Raw genomic sequence first — 21,631 nt, forward strand, 5'->3', positions numbered from 1 at the left:
GAACACCAGCATTTGCCTGGCTTGTTTCTCAGGATAGCCAAAAAGCAGCAAAAGCAGCAGCACAGAAATCAATTTTACATACACTGTTAGTTATTCATATTACCGCAGCAAACAAGACCTTATATTATGGTGCTTGAAGCAAAACATCTTTGCCTAAAAGCAATTATAATACTGATGACATGCAAACAATTTTTAGAATATGCTAAAGTGCATAATCTACATCTATCCATAATAAACAACACTGCATACAGCTTTGCATCATGCGTCTAATGTATTTTACAAAAGCTAGGCAAGCCTTACCCAGCACAAGGAAAGGAAGTATAGAAGTTTGCAGCAAGAAGGTCCAAGTCACAGTGAGTCACTAGGAAAGCCAGTAAGGAGATCTAGGCCTTCCGTAAGACATTACCCTGTCCTACCACTTCCCTTTTAGATGCAAATCTGGAGTTCAAAGTGTGATTAGTAAAGGCCAACCATACCTTAAAAGGTCAATTACCTTTGTGTTTTAAAATGTTTCAATGTCATCTATTACATTCTGCATGAAAGATGTTTGTTCCTGAGCAATTCAGGATTTTCCCCAAAATAAGAATGAAGCAAATTTCTGTTAATGCAGCCTACTTCAAATCAATAAAACTAATTAACATTACCTGTGCCCAGTGTGTTCTAAACACTATCATGCATGTTTCTGGGTCAACACCCTGTAGGCTTGGAGCCTGCCGATTTTTGCTGATACTGGTTCCAGAGGACATTATAAATTTTTCAAAGGTCAAGCCAACTAGGCCATGCTGGATTTCTTTTGAAAACCCTGTAGTTAGCTACAGATGTGCAACCATCATGATGAGACTGATACTGTGTTTTGAGCTTTGGTATCCATAGAAATCTGTGTTAAAAAAAAAAACAAAACAAAACACACATATACCTATGCACATCAAATTATAGTGTATAACAAAGAAAGAACATACTTAAAGACAACACTAAAACCTTTTATTTTTTTTAATTCAGTTTGAGGATGGAATTTTTTAAAGCATGTTATATGGGACCATCTTCTCAAACTTCTCCTCATGATAATAGTTTCTAGTGCTCAAACTTTTGAGATCAGTGACCAAATTAAGGTGCTACTGAAATAAATAAGCATCACAGAAGCTCATGCAGTAAACATCTGATGCATAACGCTACATTTTTAGTTTTTCATTATGACATTTTTGCCATCTGACCATCTCTCTTTTCAGAGTTGCTTAGTAACTAATGTTGCATAGGCTATACAAGTAAAAAAAAGTACAGGTTATTTCTATATTTTTAAAATAATACTTCCATGAATAGATATAATGACAAATACTTAAAGTTTTCTGTCAGAAAACATACCACGAACAGTTGAAAACATCTGTAGAACACTATATGCAAGTAGAAGGATGAATCTGTATCAACACCAAAGTAACCAAAAACGAATGACATAAAAGATAAAACCTTCATGTATCTGAAGTCAAATAAATTGAGATGTCGTATTAAAGGTCTATGAGAATAAGACCAAACAGTGAAACATTCTTTTCATCCATTATTTAATATCCTAGATATCCGAGTATTAAAGTAGTTGCACACCTGCAGGGGAAAGTTAAAATGAAACAAAGACAGACATCTTCCAGATATTTGAGAGGCTTAAGAGAACATATTATTCCCTCAAGCACCAATATCCAAGTCACACAGTCCCCCTTCTTTTTTCTTTCTCCCCCCACCCCACCCCCCCCCCGAGCTTTACATTTTTATTCTCCTTTTTGCAAACCAGCTAGGCTTTTAATTTAATTCAGTTTTGGGCCATAGCCAAACCAACAAAACCCCCAAACAAACAAAAAACAAAACCCTGGAAAAAAAAAATGAAAAACAAAACCCACACCAAAACCAAAAACCACCAACAAAAAACCACCCCACACCTCCACAACACCAACATACAAAGAGTTTAGGAAGACAACAAATGCACTGCAAGTTCTAACAGCTCATGTAAATCGCAGCAGATCTTTATTTTCATTAGAGACTGCATCTTGAAATGCTCTCCTTTTCTCAAGTCTTCATTAGCATCCCAGGGCCCCTGGACATTCATTGACTTAGCGAAATACATGAGGAAATTTTTGTACCGTAAGTTGCCACAGCCCATACAGCAATTATTTGCCAGTATAGTAGGTATTTCTCTGTGTATATCTTAAGAGATGAAAATCTTTTCTCTACAGTGGACATCTCTGCTCCGCATGTGTGCTCTGCTTGTATTCTTGAAACTGTTAGCACACCAAAGCATACAGCCCATCTCAAAAGTAGCAGCAATTTCTGCCATTTTCAAAATGTCTAAAAATACACAGGGCACAACTTTAAGATTTCCAAAGCAAGCAAAAAGCAAAAGATGGTTATGCATTCCCCTGTATCTATATATCTATATTCATATGCTCAAGATTCAAATGCATGATCACAGTCTCCCCCCTCCATCCTAACCCTTGCTTCTTGCAGCTCGTAACATGCATTTCCTATGCATTTTCTAAACACTCTCATGCAATACAATTAACACAATCTAGTTCATCCTTTTTGCAGAAAAAACATTCGATGTGCGGAGAAGCCAGCATAAATCCTGGATGGATTATCTGTTTGGGTAACACTGCTTCCAGAATGAAGCTGGCACTCCATACAAGCTACTCCCCAGGTAATAAACCACCTGGAACCAGATGCACTGGAAAGCATTGTGCAAAACCAGTGAAAATTAGCTCATGAGAGCCAGCCAATGCTGGGAACAGAAGAAATCCCTTATAAAACATTATCAAAGTCTCTCTACTGCGTGCCCCCCTACTCCACTCACACTTCTCATCTGCCTACCTCTTCAGTGCTCACACTGGCCTTACACTCTCCTTCCCAACAGTTTGGTTCATATGCTCATTTACTTGAAGGCACCTACCAGTATACTGCTACTTCATAAACAGTCCTGGAAAAATGAATAGTAGTACTTCTACATTACTGATGTTCCTGCACACACACACAAAAAAAAAACGAACAAAAAACCCCAAACAATAACCAGAGGTCGAAGTAGCAAGTGGATTTGAGAACCCAACTCCCAACTTCAAAGGCCTAAGACTGGGTTTTTTTGTTTGTTTGTTTTGTTACTGACTTAAGTAGGTACCACTATATGTTCAATGCACAGCTTTTGGTGACTTTTGCTTGCTGCTCTGAGTGCTCCACATTTCTACCAAAAAACACTCAGAAAACAAGATGCAGGCTTAGAGACCATTTAGAAAAAGCCTGCTCTAAGTTGTTTGCCTAATACCATGCCTAATAATCCAAAGGAATATTTAATTGACCTATTCTTCAGATCACTTGTCTGCTTCCTCCAAGTTCCCTCTTTGTCAGCCCTCTCCTTCAAAGAGAAATCTTCCCATTTCTGTAAAAGTTCAGCAGACTCCTCCAGGCAAAAGCATCCTTCACTGCACAGCCCTTATTCACCCTTTAAGCAGATCTGTCCTGTGCATGAAGTGAAGCAAGCAGCTTTGGAAAAACTAATGTGATCATGTAATTAAAGATGGTATCATAAGGTGCAGCAAGAGACCTTAATTAACAAAGCAGAGGCAAGCTCAATTCTGGAATTTATGAGTTGCTTGACTTTACAACTTACAGCTTGTTTCAATGTAGACTTTGCATGTTATTTAAGAATTTAAATAAAAGCAGCTGATATTACACATCTAGATATCACATGACAAACTCTATCAGCAGTACAGCAGTATGATACAAAGAGTAGAATCAGAAACTTCAGAAGATCAGCCTCCACTCTTTAAGCTAGTAAACAACAATAAGGGAGATTATGGCTTTCTTCAAGAATGCTGATAAAAAAAATAATCAAAGATCAGTGATGTAAGACTCGAGATGCATGCAAAGCTCTAGGATGTACCACACACAGGCAACCCAAAACTATTTAACCTGTCACCCTCTCTTCTCCTCTAATGTGTTCTAATTCTCTGTTCTCCCTAGCCTTTGCAATTTTCTTCTTTCCTCATGCATCTTTCCTATCCCAGCCTCAGACTCTATTCCACAAACTTCAAGACAGTACGCGTTCCCTCCCCATCAGACCCTCCTTTAAATAACTACTTCTATCTTGTAGCTCTCAAAACATACTTTTTTGGGGTAGAGGTTCCATACTCATACTTTGGTCATTACAGACCCTTAAAATATTGCCCTACTTTTCTGCAGCTATGAGAAGACCTGAAGTGAACAGAAATGGTACATCTCTCACCACACGTTCGAAATACAGCAAGATGCCAAGAGATCCAGTGACAGAGCCACTGTTTCGTTTGTGTGTGCAACAGGAAAGCTCACTTTCCACAAAAGTACTACTTAGTAAGTGACATTTATGTAAGAGTTTGTAACTACCACTACATTATTGAACACTCAAGTCCTGCTTCTCTTAACAGCTTACTGCCTAAGCAAATGACTGCTACAGTCTGCACTTGTAGTATGGACATCTTTTCCTACACAAGGATATCCTAAGTCTAGCCACCATATATAAAGAACAGATACAGCCTCTGTGAAAGAAGCCTCCAAGACAAGGAGGTGTGTCCCTTCATCTCCTGCATGAAGTCCCCCAAGGTCTTATTTATCCAAGATAGCACTTAGGGACATGGTTTAGTGGTGGACTTGGCAGCGTTAGGTTTACGGCTGGACTCTGTGATCTTAAAGGTCTTTTCCAACCTAAATCTATGATATCTAAGAGCTTCCTGTCATTTCCAAATCCTAATTTGGGCACACTCAAGTTACGACACTGGGACTTCTCAGATACGTAGGATATTAACAACTGGCAGCATTTTGATTTAAATCCGATCTTTTTCAGAGTTAGATGACACTAGATCAGAACAGCAAGGGCTTTCAGTGTTGCCAACTCTAGAAATGTCTACCAACCATAGGAAACTTTTAGGAAGGTTCCCCTGAGCTGCCTGGTCCATTTACTATATTTGTTATTACATGCACAAACACTACCCCATTGCTTGAAAAAGGTCTTTGGGAGTACGTGATTGACAAACATTGTAAAACAGCAAATTCATCTCCAGCATTTAGGTATTCTAACTAAAAACTGCACCCAACAATATACTGCACATACATACAATCACAAGATTAAAGCCATTTACAGCTTTAGTAACAAAGAATCATGAAAAAGATCATTCATCCCTTGGTGACAAACTAACATCTCAGTAAAATTCAGTCAAACAGTTCCTTCAGAATGTTCACTCCTACTGCACAAAGTTCATCATAAACAGACTGTACAAAGCATCAAATGAAGAAAAAAATACCAAATTTAAAATATTAGCTGAAAAGAACTTGCCTGCAGCAAACATTAAGTTGATGAGGGCTAAGTTCACTTGCATCTAGCCCAGCTATCAGATCAGAAATCTAAGAGTAGTAAGAGAACACAGACATTCTCACAGTGGCAAATACTATGGCTTTTTAATCATCTCTAATTTAAAAGTAACAAGACAGCAACAAGCAGACTGCAATGTGCAATAATATTTCTAAGATCAAATCAATTCTCTTAAGGAAGCAAATATTTCCAGTTTGGAAAGCGTCTTGGGATACTGGGATTTCCTTAGCAATACAAAACACAAATAGATTATGTAGGCTTCAAAGACTTTAAACTCTGTAATACTGTTTTAAAAACCATAGAAAGCTTTTGACAACTTAAGTGGTCACAGAGTAGATCCTAAAAACAGCATACCCATTTAAAAAAGGAAAGTAATTGAACTGGAAGAGATACTATCTTTTAAGATACATATCAATCTAAATTAGTATACTCTAGTTATAGCAGTAGCAGAAAGAATAAGTTCATTATGTTTGTGGTAAGCAGATTTTGCTATTAGTTTAGTAGGTTTTCTTGATTATTTTGCAAGGCCAAATGTGCCACGGTAACTGCAACAGCATATTATTCCCTGTGAAGTAAAACTAACTCCAATTAAATGGGACAAAAAACCTGACTATATTGAGTCCAAAGGTGAGAAAATAAATTAATTTATAAAACACCAATTCATGAAGGAAGTGGTAAAAATGAACTTAGGGGCCACTAAGAACAGAAGTAATGGTTTATTTTAATCAGTTCATGGTTAAAATTTTACAACAATTTCGCCTTTCATCTCTGCTAAATCCTGATCAAGGTATTACTCCACCATTTGATAGTCCTGACAAGTGCAAATACACCTCTCCTGTGGTCCATTCAAAATTCTACTTCCAAAAACCACTGCTCAGTTTAATAGTTTGACCCTGCCACACAACAACAAAACCTTCTTAGCAGGTAAATCTTTCTGCAATTCAACCGTATCTTATCTATCAGTCATTTAACCCTATTACAAGGCCAAGTCCACTTACATATGCCTTCTATTTCAATTGCCTATACTGACAACGCTTTTGTTTCTAATCCCTCCTCTCCTACATGAGGTACCTGCCCCTACTGCCAAGGGTTTATACGTTTAACAATCCCCACGTGGAACAAGAAGCACCAGCATACACATCACACACATGAGGAACTGACGTTCGAAGACACAAGCCAGTATCTCCCTTAAGATCTTCCTATATTCTTTCTAACAGCTTTTGAAATTAGGCAACTAATTTGCATCTACGTAAACTTTGTTGGTTTCATATTAAATACCTTTCCATATGGTTTTGGTTGGTTGAGGTTTTTCTCCTGCAAATCTGGTTGACTGTTGCGTATACAAACATGCAAACAAACGCCTGTCTTCTCCCTAAGCAGCAGCAGAGAAAGTTATCCAGTCACATACATAGGTCTATAACTGTGTCTGTGCAGTCTCTGGTAAGTGAATGAGAATGGGAGGAAGAGAGCAGAAAACTTTAGCACAATTCAACCTGTTTCCAGTTTAAAAAAAAAAAGCAGCAGTCCACAAATGCACTGAGTAGCTTTAGATTAATGATGAGATTGAGACCCAGTCATTGGACTCGTGGAAGAGATCTGCTTTCAGTTTTCCTTCAGAAGTCTGTAAATCATCAACCCTTTTTCCACAGCTGATTACAGGGCTGAACTCCCCAGTCAACAGAAGTACTTATTTTACTGCAAAGTACACTGGAAGAACAGCCTAGCAGAGAATCCCTTGTGAAGTCCGCTCCCACTGGAGTGTCTCTTTTCAAAAGTTTCACTTTTGAATTTAAAAAAAGAGCACGGAAGTTTGCAGGCCTGGGGCTTCCCAGGCAGTGCAGAACATACAGACAAAAGATACACTGCCTAATATGATAAGGGAGACACAAAATATGCTGCAAGGCTCTGCAATGTAATTACCAAAGTTGTCTTCTGTTGAAATGCTAAGATGCTGTGCTCTCCAACAGTTCTCGAACACAAGTTCGCGATCTGTTATCAGATACTGTATGCTTTTGCTCTACCATCCAAAGCTTTCCACCCTGTCAGTCCAGGTACGCAAGAGAGAATGGAGGGATGGACAAGAAGCCTCAACGGCAGTGAAGAAACAGCATATACCAAAACATTTTCATGGATCAGTACGGCATAAAGGGGCTTGAAATTAGACAACTTCAAAGAAGCAGAGGGAAATTATATGGTCTTATGCATAGCTATGCAATCATGTTTCCCACAGTCTCTGATAAGTGGATGAGGGAAGGTAGGAGGAAAAATAAGTGGCAAATTTTAGCATGCCTCAACTTAGTTCCAGCTTAAAAAGGGACCTTGTTCAGGGTTTGTTTATTTTTGATTTAAAAGAAAGCCTTCTGCATAAATTTGTCAGCTTTTCTTTAGGGACTACGATCAGGGAGAGGGTTTAAATTTTTTTAACAAGCGTGTTTCAAAGGAAGACATCAATCCTTTCAAAGGAAAGAATTCATCCCACTTGTGGTAAGTTTTGCTACAAAAGCAAAGCCTTTGAAGAACAGTCACATCCCCACCCTTAATGATCTTACACATTCACCACCAGAACGCAGAAGAATTACTGCTTGCTCACTAGAGAGCAGTAGGTCTGTGGTAGACAACTGAGCAAATGTCAGTGGTTAAAAGCCACTGCATCAGAGGATCCTCTTTTTGGTTAAGTACTACTCACCTTCAGAAGCTCTACCAGCAAGAAAGCTGCAGCAGATTACTAGAGGAACAGTTTAAACTATATTAACAATTATCCTACTTCTTCACTTGTTCTTTCATGTTTCAATGCTGCAGTCCACCAGTTGTCCTGTCCTTTGTCTACCTCAAGCAAACATTTCACATTTAGTCAGCTTTCTTCAAGCCTTTCTACCCAGTATCTGCAAAGACACTATGCCTTCCATGTGTGGGTGGGAGAAGATATGTTTTACACTGATAAAGCTATCTGCTTAAAAGCCTAACAGAGAACAAGTCACCATAAATTGTAGAGCAATATAGTTAATCAAAGTATCAATCTGTTCTCATCAAGCACAATTTAATCCAACCTGCTAACATGAAAGTAAGAACATCTTGTGACTTGTCCCCACAGAGACTGCCTAACAATATCTATCTCATGAGAGGAAGTACACGCAATAGGTTTTATAATGAGACAAAAATCTTACTGTCCCATCCATAGTCAGCCTGCTGCAGTTAAAAAACACAGTTCATCTTTTCTCAGATCCCCAGAGCAGGGAGCTACACTACTCACATATTTATTGTGGATTCACATCAGCTCAGACAACTAATTGGGGTACCGCTAACCTCTTCACGTGATCTATGTAATCCTATGGTATACGTTAGGGGATCCAGGTTACAGTGTTAAATAAATACATGGCTCTCCAGACACATGAATGGGCAATTTCCCCCCAGTAAGTACGGCAACAGCAACAGGCAAGGGGCCCAGCTGACAGCCCCAGTTCAGCAGTGCTGCGATGGCGTAAGGGCAAACAATGGGATCAACTCACGCTGGCAGCCTGGGCACTGGGACCCAGGCTAAGCCAAATACCAGGCCTTCAGAGACTTCTGCTGCACGGGGTCAGCCAAAAATGAAAGAACAGAGGCGCCAGTTAGGCAGTATAGCCCAATATGCATTGATGGGTTAGGCTTATATTATACACAGTGGGTCTAGGAAGGTATACAGCTAACCAGCAAAGACGATTCATCAAAGGGCATATTACCAAAGCTAGAGAAATGGCAGTGATTGCTCAAGAAAACAGTAATTAAACAAAGCAGATTACTTGACAGAGACCTTGACCTCCTCAAGGAGGGCTCTATTTACCTGATACACCACAGGGCATGTTCATCTACCACATGCATTTGCACATAGGCAATTTCACTAGAACTCAAGAGCATGCAATCACTGAAGTTACTCTTGCAAAGTCCCTGGAGGAATGAACTACACGTTCGTATCCCTAGGTCATAAATCTGAAGCTAGGGAGGGAAAAAAATAAAGGTTGCAATTCTAGTGGTATGGCTTGTTCCTTTTAGAGAGAGATAAGGAATATAATAAACCTGTTTCTCTGTTGTATTTGATCTCCTGACATTTGGCCTACTACAGAAAGGCAACAATTCAGTAACAAGTAGCAGTTCAAAACCATATTATGTTGGTTAAAAACTTAAGAATAAAATAGCAGCTAGGCTTCTTAAAATCCAAGATAGATATCCCTCTATTCTTAGTAGCATTCAGGCAGAGTGTGACTGAGATGTCTTGTCTGCTACTAGCAGACAACTGCTGCAAAAGGGATATTAAAACCTTAAACTAAACTAAACAAAAAAAATTAAAAATAGCAGCTCAGAAAAGTTCACTTCTACCTGAAATATACTATATATATAGTGTGTATACACACACACACACACACACACACACACTGAAGAAGGCCAATGTCATCAAACTGAAATCAATTCAAAGGCTTTAACTTTGCTGGTTCATTCCCAAATCACGACCAAAATTGCTAACCCAAGAAAAGCATGTTTCCATAGAAAACCAAGTCATTAAAATGTCTGAGGCTCACAGACCAAAGTGTTTGGTGTGGTACTGTGTGAGACAGGCATTACGAGCAAAACAAAACTCAATTTAAGACCTTGTACTGTGAATATGCTTTCATACCACGTTTCAAAGAGAAAGAGAACAACCCCAAAGGGCATTGCACACGTCACTGAATGAAAGCTACCTTCCATTCCTTGATTTACAGAGGGATTGCAGATATCAGCTGCTGTGTCTACACTAGTAATTTTGTTTTGTCGTAATTGAAGTGAATTATTGGGAAAAAATAGTTGTTGCCAACCTCCCAATCTCTACTGAGAATTTGTACAGGGTTTATGTCTAAATTTATCACTATCCGGGAGTGGGAGGGAGCAACAGATCAGAAAGCAGACATTTAACAAAACTTACTTTATGTTCTGGTTATGCTCGTGGAAGAAAGAAATCAAAATGATCCACACAATCTACAACATCGATTTTACTTTCCAAGATAATTCTGACATCTGTGTGACATACAAACTTGGCCTCAACATGCTCATAATTTAGGAAAACCACATGCTTCTTGAAGTTATGATGCTAAAGTAAATGGAACTTTTCTTAAGTTTCTTTTGAGAAAGGGAAAAATAGCTAAAAGTATAAAATAAATTCACAGGAAATTATTAAGTTGCCTATCTAGAAAACCTTCCTGACAGGAAAATGAATGAGACCAGCAAAGCAGTAGAGGACTCCGTACTCTGAATATTTAAAACTATTTTCAGAATAGGAAATACTACCGTCCCAAAAGAAAGATGGTCTAGAAAAAAGTTATCAATGTACCTGTAATTATTCTATGTAGATTACAGAAAACAAGCTATATATTTTATGGCTACAGCAATAATACGTAAGACAAATTTTTCAAGTGATTTGCATAACATGTCAAACTACTCATTATTATAAGCGTAAGAAGCCCAAGAATAATGTTCTCAAGTCTACAAAGTGACATTAAAGAAGACGTGTATGCTTTCAGCGTTAATCCACAATAAAATGCGAATACATATATATTCTAAACATTCCACGTTTCATGATAAAGAAGCCATAAACTTTTTTTTTTATTTCCAAACTCTCAGATGATTCTGCAGGTTCTAAATATAGTTCAAGCACAACAATCAATAGTAAGACACCATTAAGATTATTGTGATTACTTGATCAATAAACCAACAAGCCAACCAACGAGCTTCCCCAGAGGATTGTCACCAAGTTTTCACTGAGAAAAGAACTTCCACTTTGCAGATGGAATTCCTCTCTCTTGTCCACATGCACATGCTACTTCTCTTTATCTGTCTCTTTCAAATTAAAAGCTCCAGAAAAGGACAGAATATGCCATAAAATCAAAACTGTCAGGTATAGAATGGATATTGCGTAGTTGTTAACATAATACTTACTCTAGATGCATACTTATTTCTCCTCCTAGGGCTTCATTCACAATACAAAGTTGTTTTTTCCTGGAAAAACAATGGCTTAATAACTGTATATAAATTTAGGTAGCTATCTATTGCACAATAAAACTCTCTCGTACTTCTCAATATGTTCATTACAGTACATGGACTATAATAATTGACTAGATGACTTGAATCTGTCATTTATCTTTTCTGTACATGATTAACTGAAACTACTCATTTTAGAGAGAATTACCACCCCAAGATACTTATCCACCAAGTCAATATTATTTCCTGCACTCCGAAATGAAAACCTGTTAGTGACGTGATGAACTAATGAACGCAGGGAATGAGCAAAAGCATATTGTTACGCAGCTTCAGGACAACTCTTTCACTGCACTGTAGGATGGCAGAAACCCATCACAAATTATTTCTCAAACCTAGTAAACTTAATGAGCTACTAAAACCTGAAAGGTCATTTTCATATCTCACCCTATGTACTATGTATCACCTGACATACAGTAGGGGGTTGTGGTAAAATGTTATATGCAGTGGATTGACACTTTTGAATGCAAATGTGCTTCTGTGGTCCTTTTTTCCTTCTTTTAAAAAATAAAAAGAACGGAAGGAACAGAACACTCTGTGAACCAACACTGTTTGCATCAGATATTTGCAATTTAGCTGGGAGAAAGCTCCAGAAGCTAGTGAACTCCCTTTGTCCTAAATTATGTTCCAGGCTTGGCAAAGAGAAAAGCACTTGCAAAATCCTTTTTCATCTCCTTTTTATGACTATCAATTGCCAAATTTGGGGAAAACCACTGAATAAACATTACTGTTTAAGATGAGACCCACAAATCACTATAGCACACTGTTCGCTGAAGAACAAGGATGAGGAAGAAGAATAAAAGAAAAGGAAGAAAAGGCAAAACAAGCACTCCTTACAAAATCCTATCCTGTCCCTCCAGCTCCCCATTCCCATAATGCACAAAACCCCACGTATTTGGTCTTTAGGAAACTGCACAGAAACACTGCTCTCCCTCTCTCTTTCTATTCCAACTCAGAGCAGAGAAGCAGTTGAAGATACATTATGTTAATTCCTACTGAAAAGTCAAGAACCTCAATAACATAGCACTTCCCCCATCTGTGAGCATAGATCCATGAAAAACCAACCTCTCCTCCCACAGTGACACCCTTATTTAAAAATATTAGTACAGATTTGCAAGTTGAGTGGATTTGACAGATTATGGCTTTCTATATATATGCTGAATTTTTTGCTTTTAATACACATGGTAGTAAACAGCAAAATCCAAAGTGGATTGTTGGCATTTTTATTATGTTTAGTGCATAAAAAGCCAAATCAAAGAAAAATCCCCATGTTATTGAATTTATATTTCCATTTCTATTTAATTTAATTGCATTTTATAGAGGTGGTAGATGTTTTTCCCTCTAAGCTTTTCCAGCTTTCCTAGGAATAAAATTATTTGTGTCATGTTAACAGTGTTAAGTTGTGCATTATGCAGAGTAGAAATTAATTCTTCTTCTCTGATGTCGTAACACAAGTCTACTCTACTATGAAAATATGTTACACTCTTACACTGCCTAGTCTTCTGTAATGGGAAGCTGAACAACATTACAGCATCTTCCATTCTTGTGACTACCTTTGCCTGAATAATAAGACATAGGAATGCACTGGCAAAAAAGAAACTTATATAGTTTATACAACATTTGTCTCAGACATGTTGCCAGCATGCAAAAAAGAAACTGCTAAATAATCACGGGAACAATTTTTTAATTAAAAAAAAAAATCCAGGTAATCTGACACATTCATAACAATTCTGTATAATTTTTTTTCAGTCTTGCCTTTGAACCTTCGGGAAAACATGAACAGAAATACAGGTATCTTTCTAGTCCAGGGAGGAATGAAGATAAACTAGCAACTTTCACACCCTGGAGGGTAAAAGAAGGTAAACAATAGCCCTTTCTGAATTGCAAATGAAGACTTGAAGACTATACATCTTATAAAGGGAGTGCTCTGAAAAACGCGGAACCTCACAGATTTTGCTGGAGAACAATATCTACTAAAAGGTGGGGTAAATATCAGAAGCTAGTAAATATAAAATTTAATTACTATTTAAACTTTTAAACACTCGGAATGCTCAATACTGAAAGCCTAGTAAAGAAGACAGTCGGATGCCAGCCCTAGCAGGAATGCTTCTCAGTACAGATAACCGAAAGTCAAACCATAACCTCTCCCATCTAATTTTGTAACACCTAAGGAGACTTCTACAGGCATGGGAAAGCACAGGTTCCACCCATCAATAGGTTGTTCTTATTCCTGCCTGAACACCTCCAAAAGTGGGGAGTGTCTGTGTATGTCTCTGGGAACCCTGCTGCTTCTCACCTCTACTACTGTCCTTCTGTCTGAGGCTGTTGGAGCTGCAGAAGCTACAGTACACCAATACTCCTTTTTTTTTTTTTTTTAAGCAGTTGGGGTGTACTCTTGTCTCCCATGCTTGAAATCCAGCACCTCTCCTCTCCCATTTCCCCTCATCCCAAATTTTTCAATTCACCTTTATGATCTTCTTGAAAATTGGCAATAGATGTGCTATCCAAAATTGCAAACGGAGCCTTATGCAGAGTCACATATGACATACCAATCCTCACAGAGCTCCAAAGGAGAAGCACAAGCTGAAGGCCAGAACAGTTTGAAGAGGCATGAGAAAGTCTGTCTGTATGCACAGGCCTTGAACGTTAGTCTGTTATAACCACAGCATGTTTGGAAGTAAGACCTCCCACTTTATTCCTGAGGACATGGTTCTTGACGCTGAATTAGCAATGTATAATTTTTTTTCCACCTCTCATTTAAAAGGGGAAATAAGCTATGAGAATTAGAAAGCATACATTTTTTTGATATATCAGTTATGAAAGTACTTTAGTACATGCAAAACTATTACATCATTTACCAGTTATCCCTCTGCTGAAACAAAACTTAGAGTATTTCTACTCTCATCACATATATTGCTATCTCTGTACTCTTATGTTTTTTTCCACATTTTACTCTGTTATATCTTCAAGCCCACCTCTCCCCACAGACACCATTTTACTTGCATCATAATTCATGCCATGGGCACTCCAATAATAAAGCACTTCAACACTGTTTCAGAATACGCCATCTCTCAGCTAGTCAGCATCCAGATATCCCGACTGTTCTCAAGCATACTTGTACTCTGAAGGACATTAACCTCCAGTGCTGAGAGCCACAGCATGTCCCAGGGGGCTCTTCATTGACTTTATGGGAGAATTTGCATATAATCAAGTGTCTGCACTGAAAAACTAACTGAAAATAAATGGTGTTATTAGTAAGTCACCACTAAATCAAACATATATGACTAATGACAAATTAACAATGGATGGTAGAAAACCTCTCTTCAGGGGAGCCGACACCAAAAGCACATCCACCTGCCATTATGCATACCACAACAATCAACCTAATTGGAAAAAACCAGTCCCCAAAGTTGCCAGCACTTGAAAATTCAAACCCACTAGATTCAACATGTCCAGATGGGGTCATGGCAATGCCTCTCCATCCTCTAACTCAGCAGAACTGGGAGCCAAGATCTGCAGTTTTCTCTGACAAGGGAAAAACTGAGACAGTGTATTTATCTACCAACTTGACTATCAATAAGACCAATGCAAAAAATAAAACACAGTGCTGTGATGGATGACTACTAACATAGTAAACCTACCACCAGAAGCAGTCAATGGGCTCTATGGACCCACGAGGGCTGTAGCTACTGCTATTAAAATACAGTGCTACAGCAGCTGTGCCGTCTTACATCCCTCAGAGCACTACAAAGGGTTTTAAGTATCAATTTAACACAGGATGGTAAGAAAAGAGATTCACCTTGCATCTCTAGCAACCATTTGAACAACAGATTCTCTCATGATAGACCATTTCAGATACCTGAAATATTATTTTAACATTGCTCTAGGAAGAGGTGCAATCATTAAAGAACTCAACCTGAGAAGATTAGTGTAAATTTTTCAAAATAAAGACCACATGGAAGCAAACCTGAAACAAATCAGCTTACAAGTGGAGTGACAGAGTTTTGTAGCCTGAGACACCAGAACCAACTGTGTTCACTCACAATCACCAAATCTTACAAACATTTATTGGGAAACCTTCAAAGCTTGAAAGTTTCTAGATGGATTGAACAAGTTTCTTTGGACTTAGACAAGATTGTATGAGCGGTTTGGTGGTAAAAAGTATTAACTGGACTTGCCAGAAGAATTCCCTCAAATTTGTTAAATTCCCCTCTTACTTGTTCTGAATAGCATGCTAGGGACGCAATCATCATCACGAGCCACACTGATAACTGCCTACATGCAAGAGTTCAAGCCAGGAGACTTAATGTTCTCCTCCAATTCTCTTCCCTTTTATGTCAGCCTAAGGCAAATCACTCGGCTCAGTTTCTCCCATAAGATGAGAGCAACAGACTTTTGGAGAGCTCTGATTATTATTAAAGCAGCAAGTCATTATTCAGTTGACAGTCTGGCTGTTTTAACTGCCCAGAAAACTCTTGAGTCCCTATGCACCACACTCAGACAACACACTTAGGCTTATGGCCCCCATCAGAAACTCCTACTTGGCAAAATGTTTCTAAGCCCGGGGCCTACAAGTAATGAATTCTCATCTTACCTTCATTTCTATATATATATATATATACACATATATATATATATACATTTCTATATATATATAGTGTATATTGTGCAGAAAAGATAAGACACAATCAAGGCTCTCTAAATGACGAAAAAATACATTAAGTGTTTCAGAACACCAGTGGGAAGATTTCATGCAATGTATGGCTATTATCAGAGTGCTATTTTGCTTAGCAGATCAGAGGATATAATCAGCAGATAATGCAGCCATGATTTGCAAAGCACAGCCTTATTAAAGACTAATGAGATAAACGAGTTAAAATTCACATTTTGCTCCACTGATAAGGTTCATTGGCACACTTATCTCCAACACCATGGTTTGAATATTAAACCCACTTATTAATGTCTAGTAAAGCTAATTATAATGCTGAGTGGCATTAAAGTATAATAACCAAGCAGCATGGTAGAATCACATCCTTTAGCATTACTGTAGCTCTGAAGTTCTGCATCTGGAAATAAACACACCTGTTGAGCTCATGCTGTGAGAAAGCACTAGCCTTCTGCACCTTTTTCCTGACCCTTCTGAAAGCCCAAAGCCACGTTCTAACAACGCAACAGGCAGGTAAACATTGCTCGTTACTATGATTTCAACGGTGACTGTCTGTCTTATTGCAGTAACAGTAAGGATTAAGTGACAAGTATTTTTGTATCTACAATATATTACATTACACTTGGCATATACTCTCTAATCCCTAACAGAAAGAGCACTTGAGGTACTGACAAAATTAACAACAAAAGCCTGGAGACCATATTTGTTTTTACTCACCTTTTTCACCATCTTCTATCAAAACTCCACATATTACTATAAAACACCCACCATTTACTGAAAAGGATACTGAAAATACAACTTAGGCCTTACACTACCCTATATATTTTTAGGCCACCTCTATCCAATGTGAGCACTTAAATGGACAACAATCATTTTTAAGGATAACATAAGAGGACAAGGGCCACAACATTCTTTCCATTTTAATCTCCACAATGTATCTGTCCTGTGACAGCAACGGAAAGAAGGCAAGACAGGGGATAATTAAGTGCCAGCTATTCGTGGATCAACAGTAACCTGTGTCAGGACTCACATGTGCCAGTCCAAAAAGAATTTCTGGCAAGCATAAGGTTAAGATGCACAGTTCCTCTGGGAGCTCCCCATCCCAACAGAAGAGCGGCACCAGCTCTCCTTCCAAGAGGAGAGCCATGGAAGGTACAGGACTGCACAGCAGCCACCATTACCTTTTCAAAGTAAAACATACAAAAAGAATGACAACAAAAAGCATAAAACCACTATAGATAAAACAACTCCACTTCTTATTTGTAAGGTAATACTCAAAAGCAAATATTCATTACGGACATAAAAAAGGCTTTGCAGAACTACCAGAATTTTTTCTTCTGTGCAGAAAAGTGAAAAGGCACTTACAGCGTGACAATAAAAGAAACTAGCTGAGCAAATCATGTGTGAAGCATTAAATGCAACTGCTTTTTGGAACACGCTTTTGTTCCTTTCAATTTATCACCCGATTTAAACATTCAGCTCGTAATACAATCCATTCCACTTTCTTCAGCCCAGCTTTAAAATACAGGCATGCCATATTTCAGCAGTAGAAGCAAAGAAATGCAGTGGAGCTTAGAAACAGAAGATTAGGTATACGGCTTGATGTGAAGCATTCCACTGCATCTCTGATTATAGGAATCCATGAGCATACACTGGTATCCACAAGTCCGTGCTGTAGCCAGGCACAAAAAAAAGAGAGCGGTCCACTTCAGTGGCAGGTTCTAGTGCCACAAAACCATCAAGCCAGATAAGCTCCACCAGGCCTTTTCAGCTACTGGTAGCGTGAATTATGTCAGAAGCACCTATGCGTGAGGTCCTGAAACCAAACCTGGAAAGGAGTTTGTTGAGTGCTCAGAGGATCCCTCCCAACACTCTGTCTTGAAAATGGATACTTGTGACTCTGGAAAAGCAAAGCCATCAAGCCTCTTTCCCTAAGGGAAAATCCTGCCAGCCTGATCCCACAGGACCTCCTCTCTCTATGCAGGCTCTTCCCATAGAAGAAAAAGTGGCTCTGCCGTCTTTTTCTTTCAATACACTGCAGATGTGGCTTTTCCCAAGCCATTTTATGAGTATCGTTTGTTTGCTAAAAGAATAATCAGAGAAGCTGCTCCAATTACTCTTTCAACTACACTAATACTTGGTAGGTATTCTGAATCTAAATGCTTCAATACTTCCCTGCATCTATAAACAACAGATGCATCTAAAGCATATTATATTTTTAAAAGAGAGGCAGCAGCACAGTATTCCCACGGGAAGCCTTGTCAGGAAAAGATATAAGTGGTAAATAATTAATTTTCCTAGGTTAACTTGAATTCCAGACTAGCATTTGTGAGCAACAGTGCCATGGAAAGGTAACTAACAACTCTAGTTTGTATTCCTGTCCAGTAAGGAGCTTTACCTTACATGCAAGCGCTGACAGCAGAAGTCTTATCATCTCAGAGATAGGAAAAATAAAGAACACTCACTTTGTATTTGTGAAATACAAAGAACTTGAAAGTCTGTGCTTGGCTACTGCTGTATTTTTTATTTTTTCCTTTTTTGACAGTTAACGGGCCAAACACAGATAGGTGCTGAGCACTGATGTCAGACTGCAGCACACAGAACCCTCCAGTATCATCTGCCTTACAAATAATTAAAGATGTCATTCACTGCTTACTATGCTTTTTTCTTCTGCATTACAGATGTCTGGCAGGAAGGCTGGGGACAATTCTAAACATCGGGAGAGCACATTCCAGCCAAATCATCTTTTCAACATTGATCTTAAGTTTAGCAGTTTAACAAGTAAAGGTTTAAAACAGTACACAAAATGTTATGAGTAGTGCTGGTGTATATTCAATATTTGCAGTTTGAAGTCACTGAAGTTTTATACAGACTATCAATTGATAAATTGTGATGCATATCACACTTAGAAAAGGTGAATGATCTAATTCTTCTACCACTTCGATTTGTTGCCTCAAAAGTGCTGGCAGATCATAACAGTCAAAGAATAGTTCATACTATCAGGAATAAGCTGGCCTTTGAGACAAGACTTTGTAGAAGGTAGCTCCTTTTCCCTGGAAATGGTCCACAAAAATGGACTAAAAAACTGTCTACATAAACATTTAAGAAAGCAGCTTCAGTAACATATTGCTTACGCATTGATTTTCTGACAAATGAGGGGTTTCTTAAGTAATTCTATACCTGGTGGTACCCGTAAAGGAAACTGAAGAGCCTCTCACACTTAGCTTCATTTTCAAGCCATGGAACTAATCTAATACCCCACAAATTTTTCTTCTAAGTCTGATTTTATTTCTTGTGCTTCTAGAACTGCCTTGACTCTGTGACGGAGAGCAAAGCTGATGGACCTCAAGATCCTATTTCCTTTCATTTCCATCGGCTGAATTTTTAGAGGATCAGAATACAGTTCTATTATATATATATATATGCGCACCTTTATATATATATAAAGCTGCATTACAACCACGATAAAGAAACAGGAGAAATGTTCTGCTCTGTTCATTACAATCAGTAGATTATGTAGCTCAGTCAGAAAGCAGAAGGAATTATGAAAAAAAGAAAAGTAATCCTTAAACTATTAATATTTCCAGAACAACTTTTCTTTCAGATAGAGAGATTCCCACCTCCCAAACACAGCTAATAATGTCAGAAGCCCTGAGATTCATACAGTCACAATGACTAATATTTACATTAAGCAAATGTATTGCCATAGTAACATAGACACCACAGAGCTATCTACCTGCCACAGCTCACTAAATTATTTAGTATGCCAATACTACAGTGACACTGTGTAAATGATCACATTCATTAAGAGCAGAGTATGTACTGAAAAACTGAATGCTAGACAGCTATATTTATTGCCATGAAAAAAAACAATGGCACCAGTATTAGAATAAAAGCAGAGAAGCACAGAGGAAGGCTACAGCCTGTAGCAGAACAAAGCACCTTGAAAAGTTTCATTTAAAAAACATGTGCACATCCCCATCCCTGGGCGAAGCAGCACAAAATATAATCCCACTTATGGGACACAAGGCTGACCCACTGCAGCCAGAACAAACTGAGACACTAGTTACTTCCTGCGTTACATTTTTGGGATAATCATTAAATTTGTTTAACATGCATCTTACGTTCCCAAAATAGTATTCTACATCGTAGGATTATAAGAGCTAGTGCACATGAAATATTCAGGAGTAAGTACGACACACTCTCAGAAATCTGTAGTTCTTCAACAGTTAACGCATTTACAGTTAGGAGAGAGGTGCAATATTCTGGGTGACGGCCTGCCACATCCTCCAAGTGGCAGATGATGGCGGGGATCTGAATGGTTTGTGTAAGTCGCTGTCAACCACCTGAGTTAAAGAACTTTGGAAACATCAAGCACTTCCTGCAGGATGGATATTTTCCCTTCATCATGTGCAACAGCAGAATCAATGACAGGACAAGAAAACAAAGGGACAGCTCAGGTCAGCTCCTGCAACCAGATGGATTTCTTCCTAATTTTTGGCAGCTGTAGTTCCTTCTTTTGTTGGACACAAATCATGGTTTTTCACATCTCTCTGAACTCAAAACAACCAAGAAGAAACCTAAGGTCATAGCACAAAGATCCAGGCACAAAACTAACCCGGCCCAGCTCTAACCAACTCCTGTTCTCTCTGATCTTTTTAATTCTTCATGGGCTCAATTTACAGAATTTCAATGCAAGAGAAAGCTTTAAGTAATTTCTTCTATTAAATTTTTATGGAAAATAAGTCTGGCATACACCCCTCTCCACCCTCATGCTTGTATTATTATTCACCTGCATGGAAATGCCACAAAGTCTTAAAGACATTTTTATAATACTAGCAATAATCAAATCTAACCTCAAAACAATAGATTACCATAACAGAGACTCATGCGGAATTTGATCTTGAGACACCAGCTTTGTAAAATATCACAGCATTTGGGCCATGCTGCTCTCCAGAGAGACTACTGTTTAAATAACAAGGGTCTGCTTTTCTTCAAAAAGTTATTTTAATTAAGAATTATTCAAGAACTGACTTGCTACTCCACAGGAGAACGTCAGGAAAGTATGGAGAACAGCACCATGGTTTGAAAGCAGTTTTAGAAAGTAGCATCATGGAACCTATCAATAAAATCCAGATTACTTTCCACTCTCTACTAAGTATTTTAGATCTTCGGAATATATTCCGTACTGTAAGACAACGCGACACACACAATTTATTGTTTTTAACTCATCCAAACAATAAGTGACATTGCATATCTTGCTGTCACATGAAAGAAATCCTCCCTAAATGGTCCGTCTATATAGCCTCAATCTTTCCCTCCATTCACCAGCTGAATCTTATTTCTGAGAGAAAACAGTCAAAGATACACCAAATACTGAAACTTCCTCTTTGCCAGATAGAGGATTCAAATAAAACAAACAAAACCAAAAAACAACCAAACCAACAAAAGCCTACAAATCTTTCATTCCATTATCTTTAGAAGATTACACTAATAAAATTATCATTTTGAAACATGCTCTTGACAATCAGCTTCATTCTGCTTGTCACTCA

The 21,631-nt window shown here is 38.3% G+C and overlaps 1 protein-coding gene across 4 annotated transcripts in view; it reads right to left on the reverse strand.

The window, feature by feature from the left end:
* FHIP1A (FHF complex subunit HOOK interacting protein 1A) overlaps positions 1-21,631 on the reverse strand; it is a 93,280-nt gene that overhangs the window by 39,544 nt on the left and 32,105 nt on the right. For all 4 annotated transcript variants that reach the window (XM_087736437.1, XM_087736436.1, XM_087736434.1 and 1 more), the window contains one exon: positions 645-877. In XM_087736437.1, the coding sequence (XP_087592563.1) occupies positions 645-746 (102 nt within the window). In that variant the 5' untranslated portion in view covers positions 747-877. The remainder of the gene's footprint in view (positions 1-644; positions 878-21,631) is intronic.

This window comes from Nipponia nippon, unplaced genomic scaffold, assembly GCF_047370975.1.
Source record: "Nipponia nippon isolate SJK-2023a ecotype South Korea unplaced genomic scaffold, ASM4737097v1 scaffold_6, whole genome shotgun sequence".
Taxonomy (NCBI): Eukaryota; Metazoa; Chordata; class Aves; order Pelecaniformes; family Threskiornithidae; genus Nipponia; species Nipponia nippon.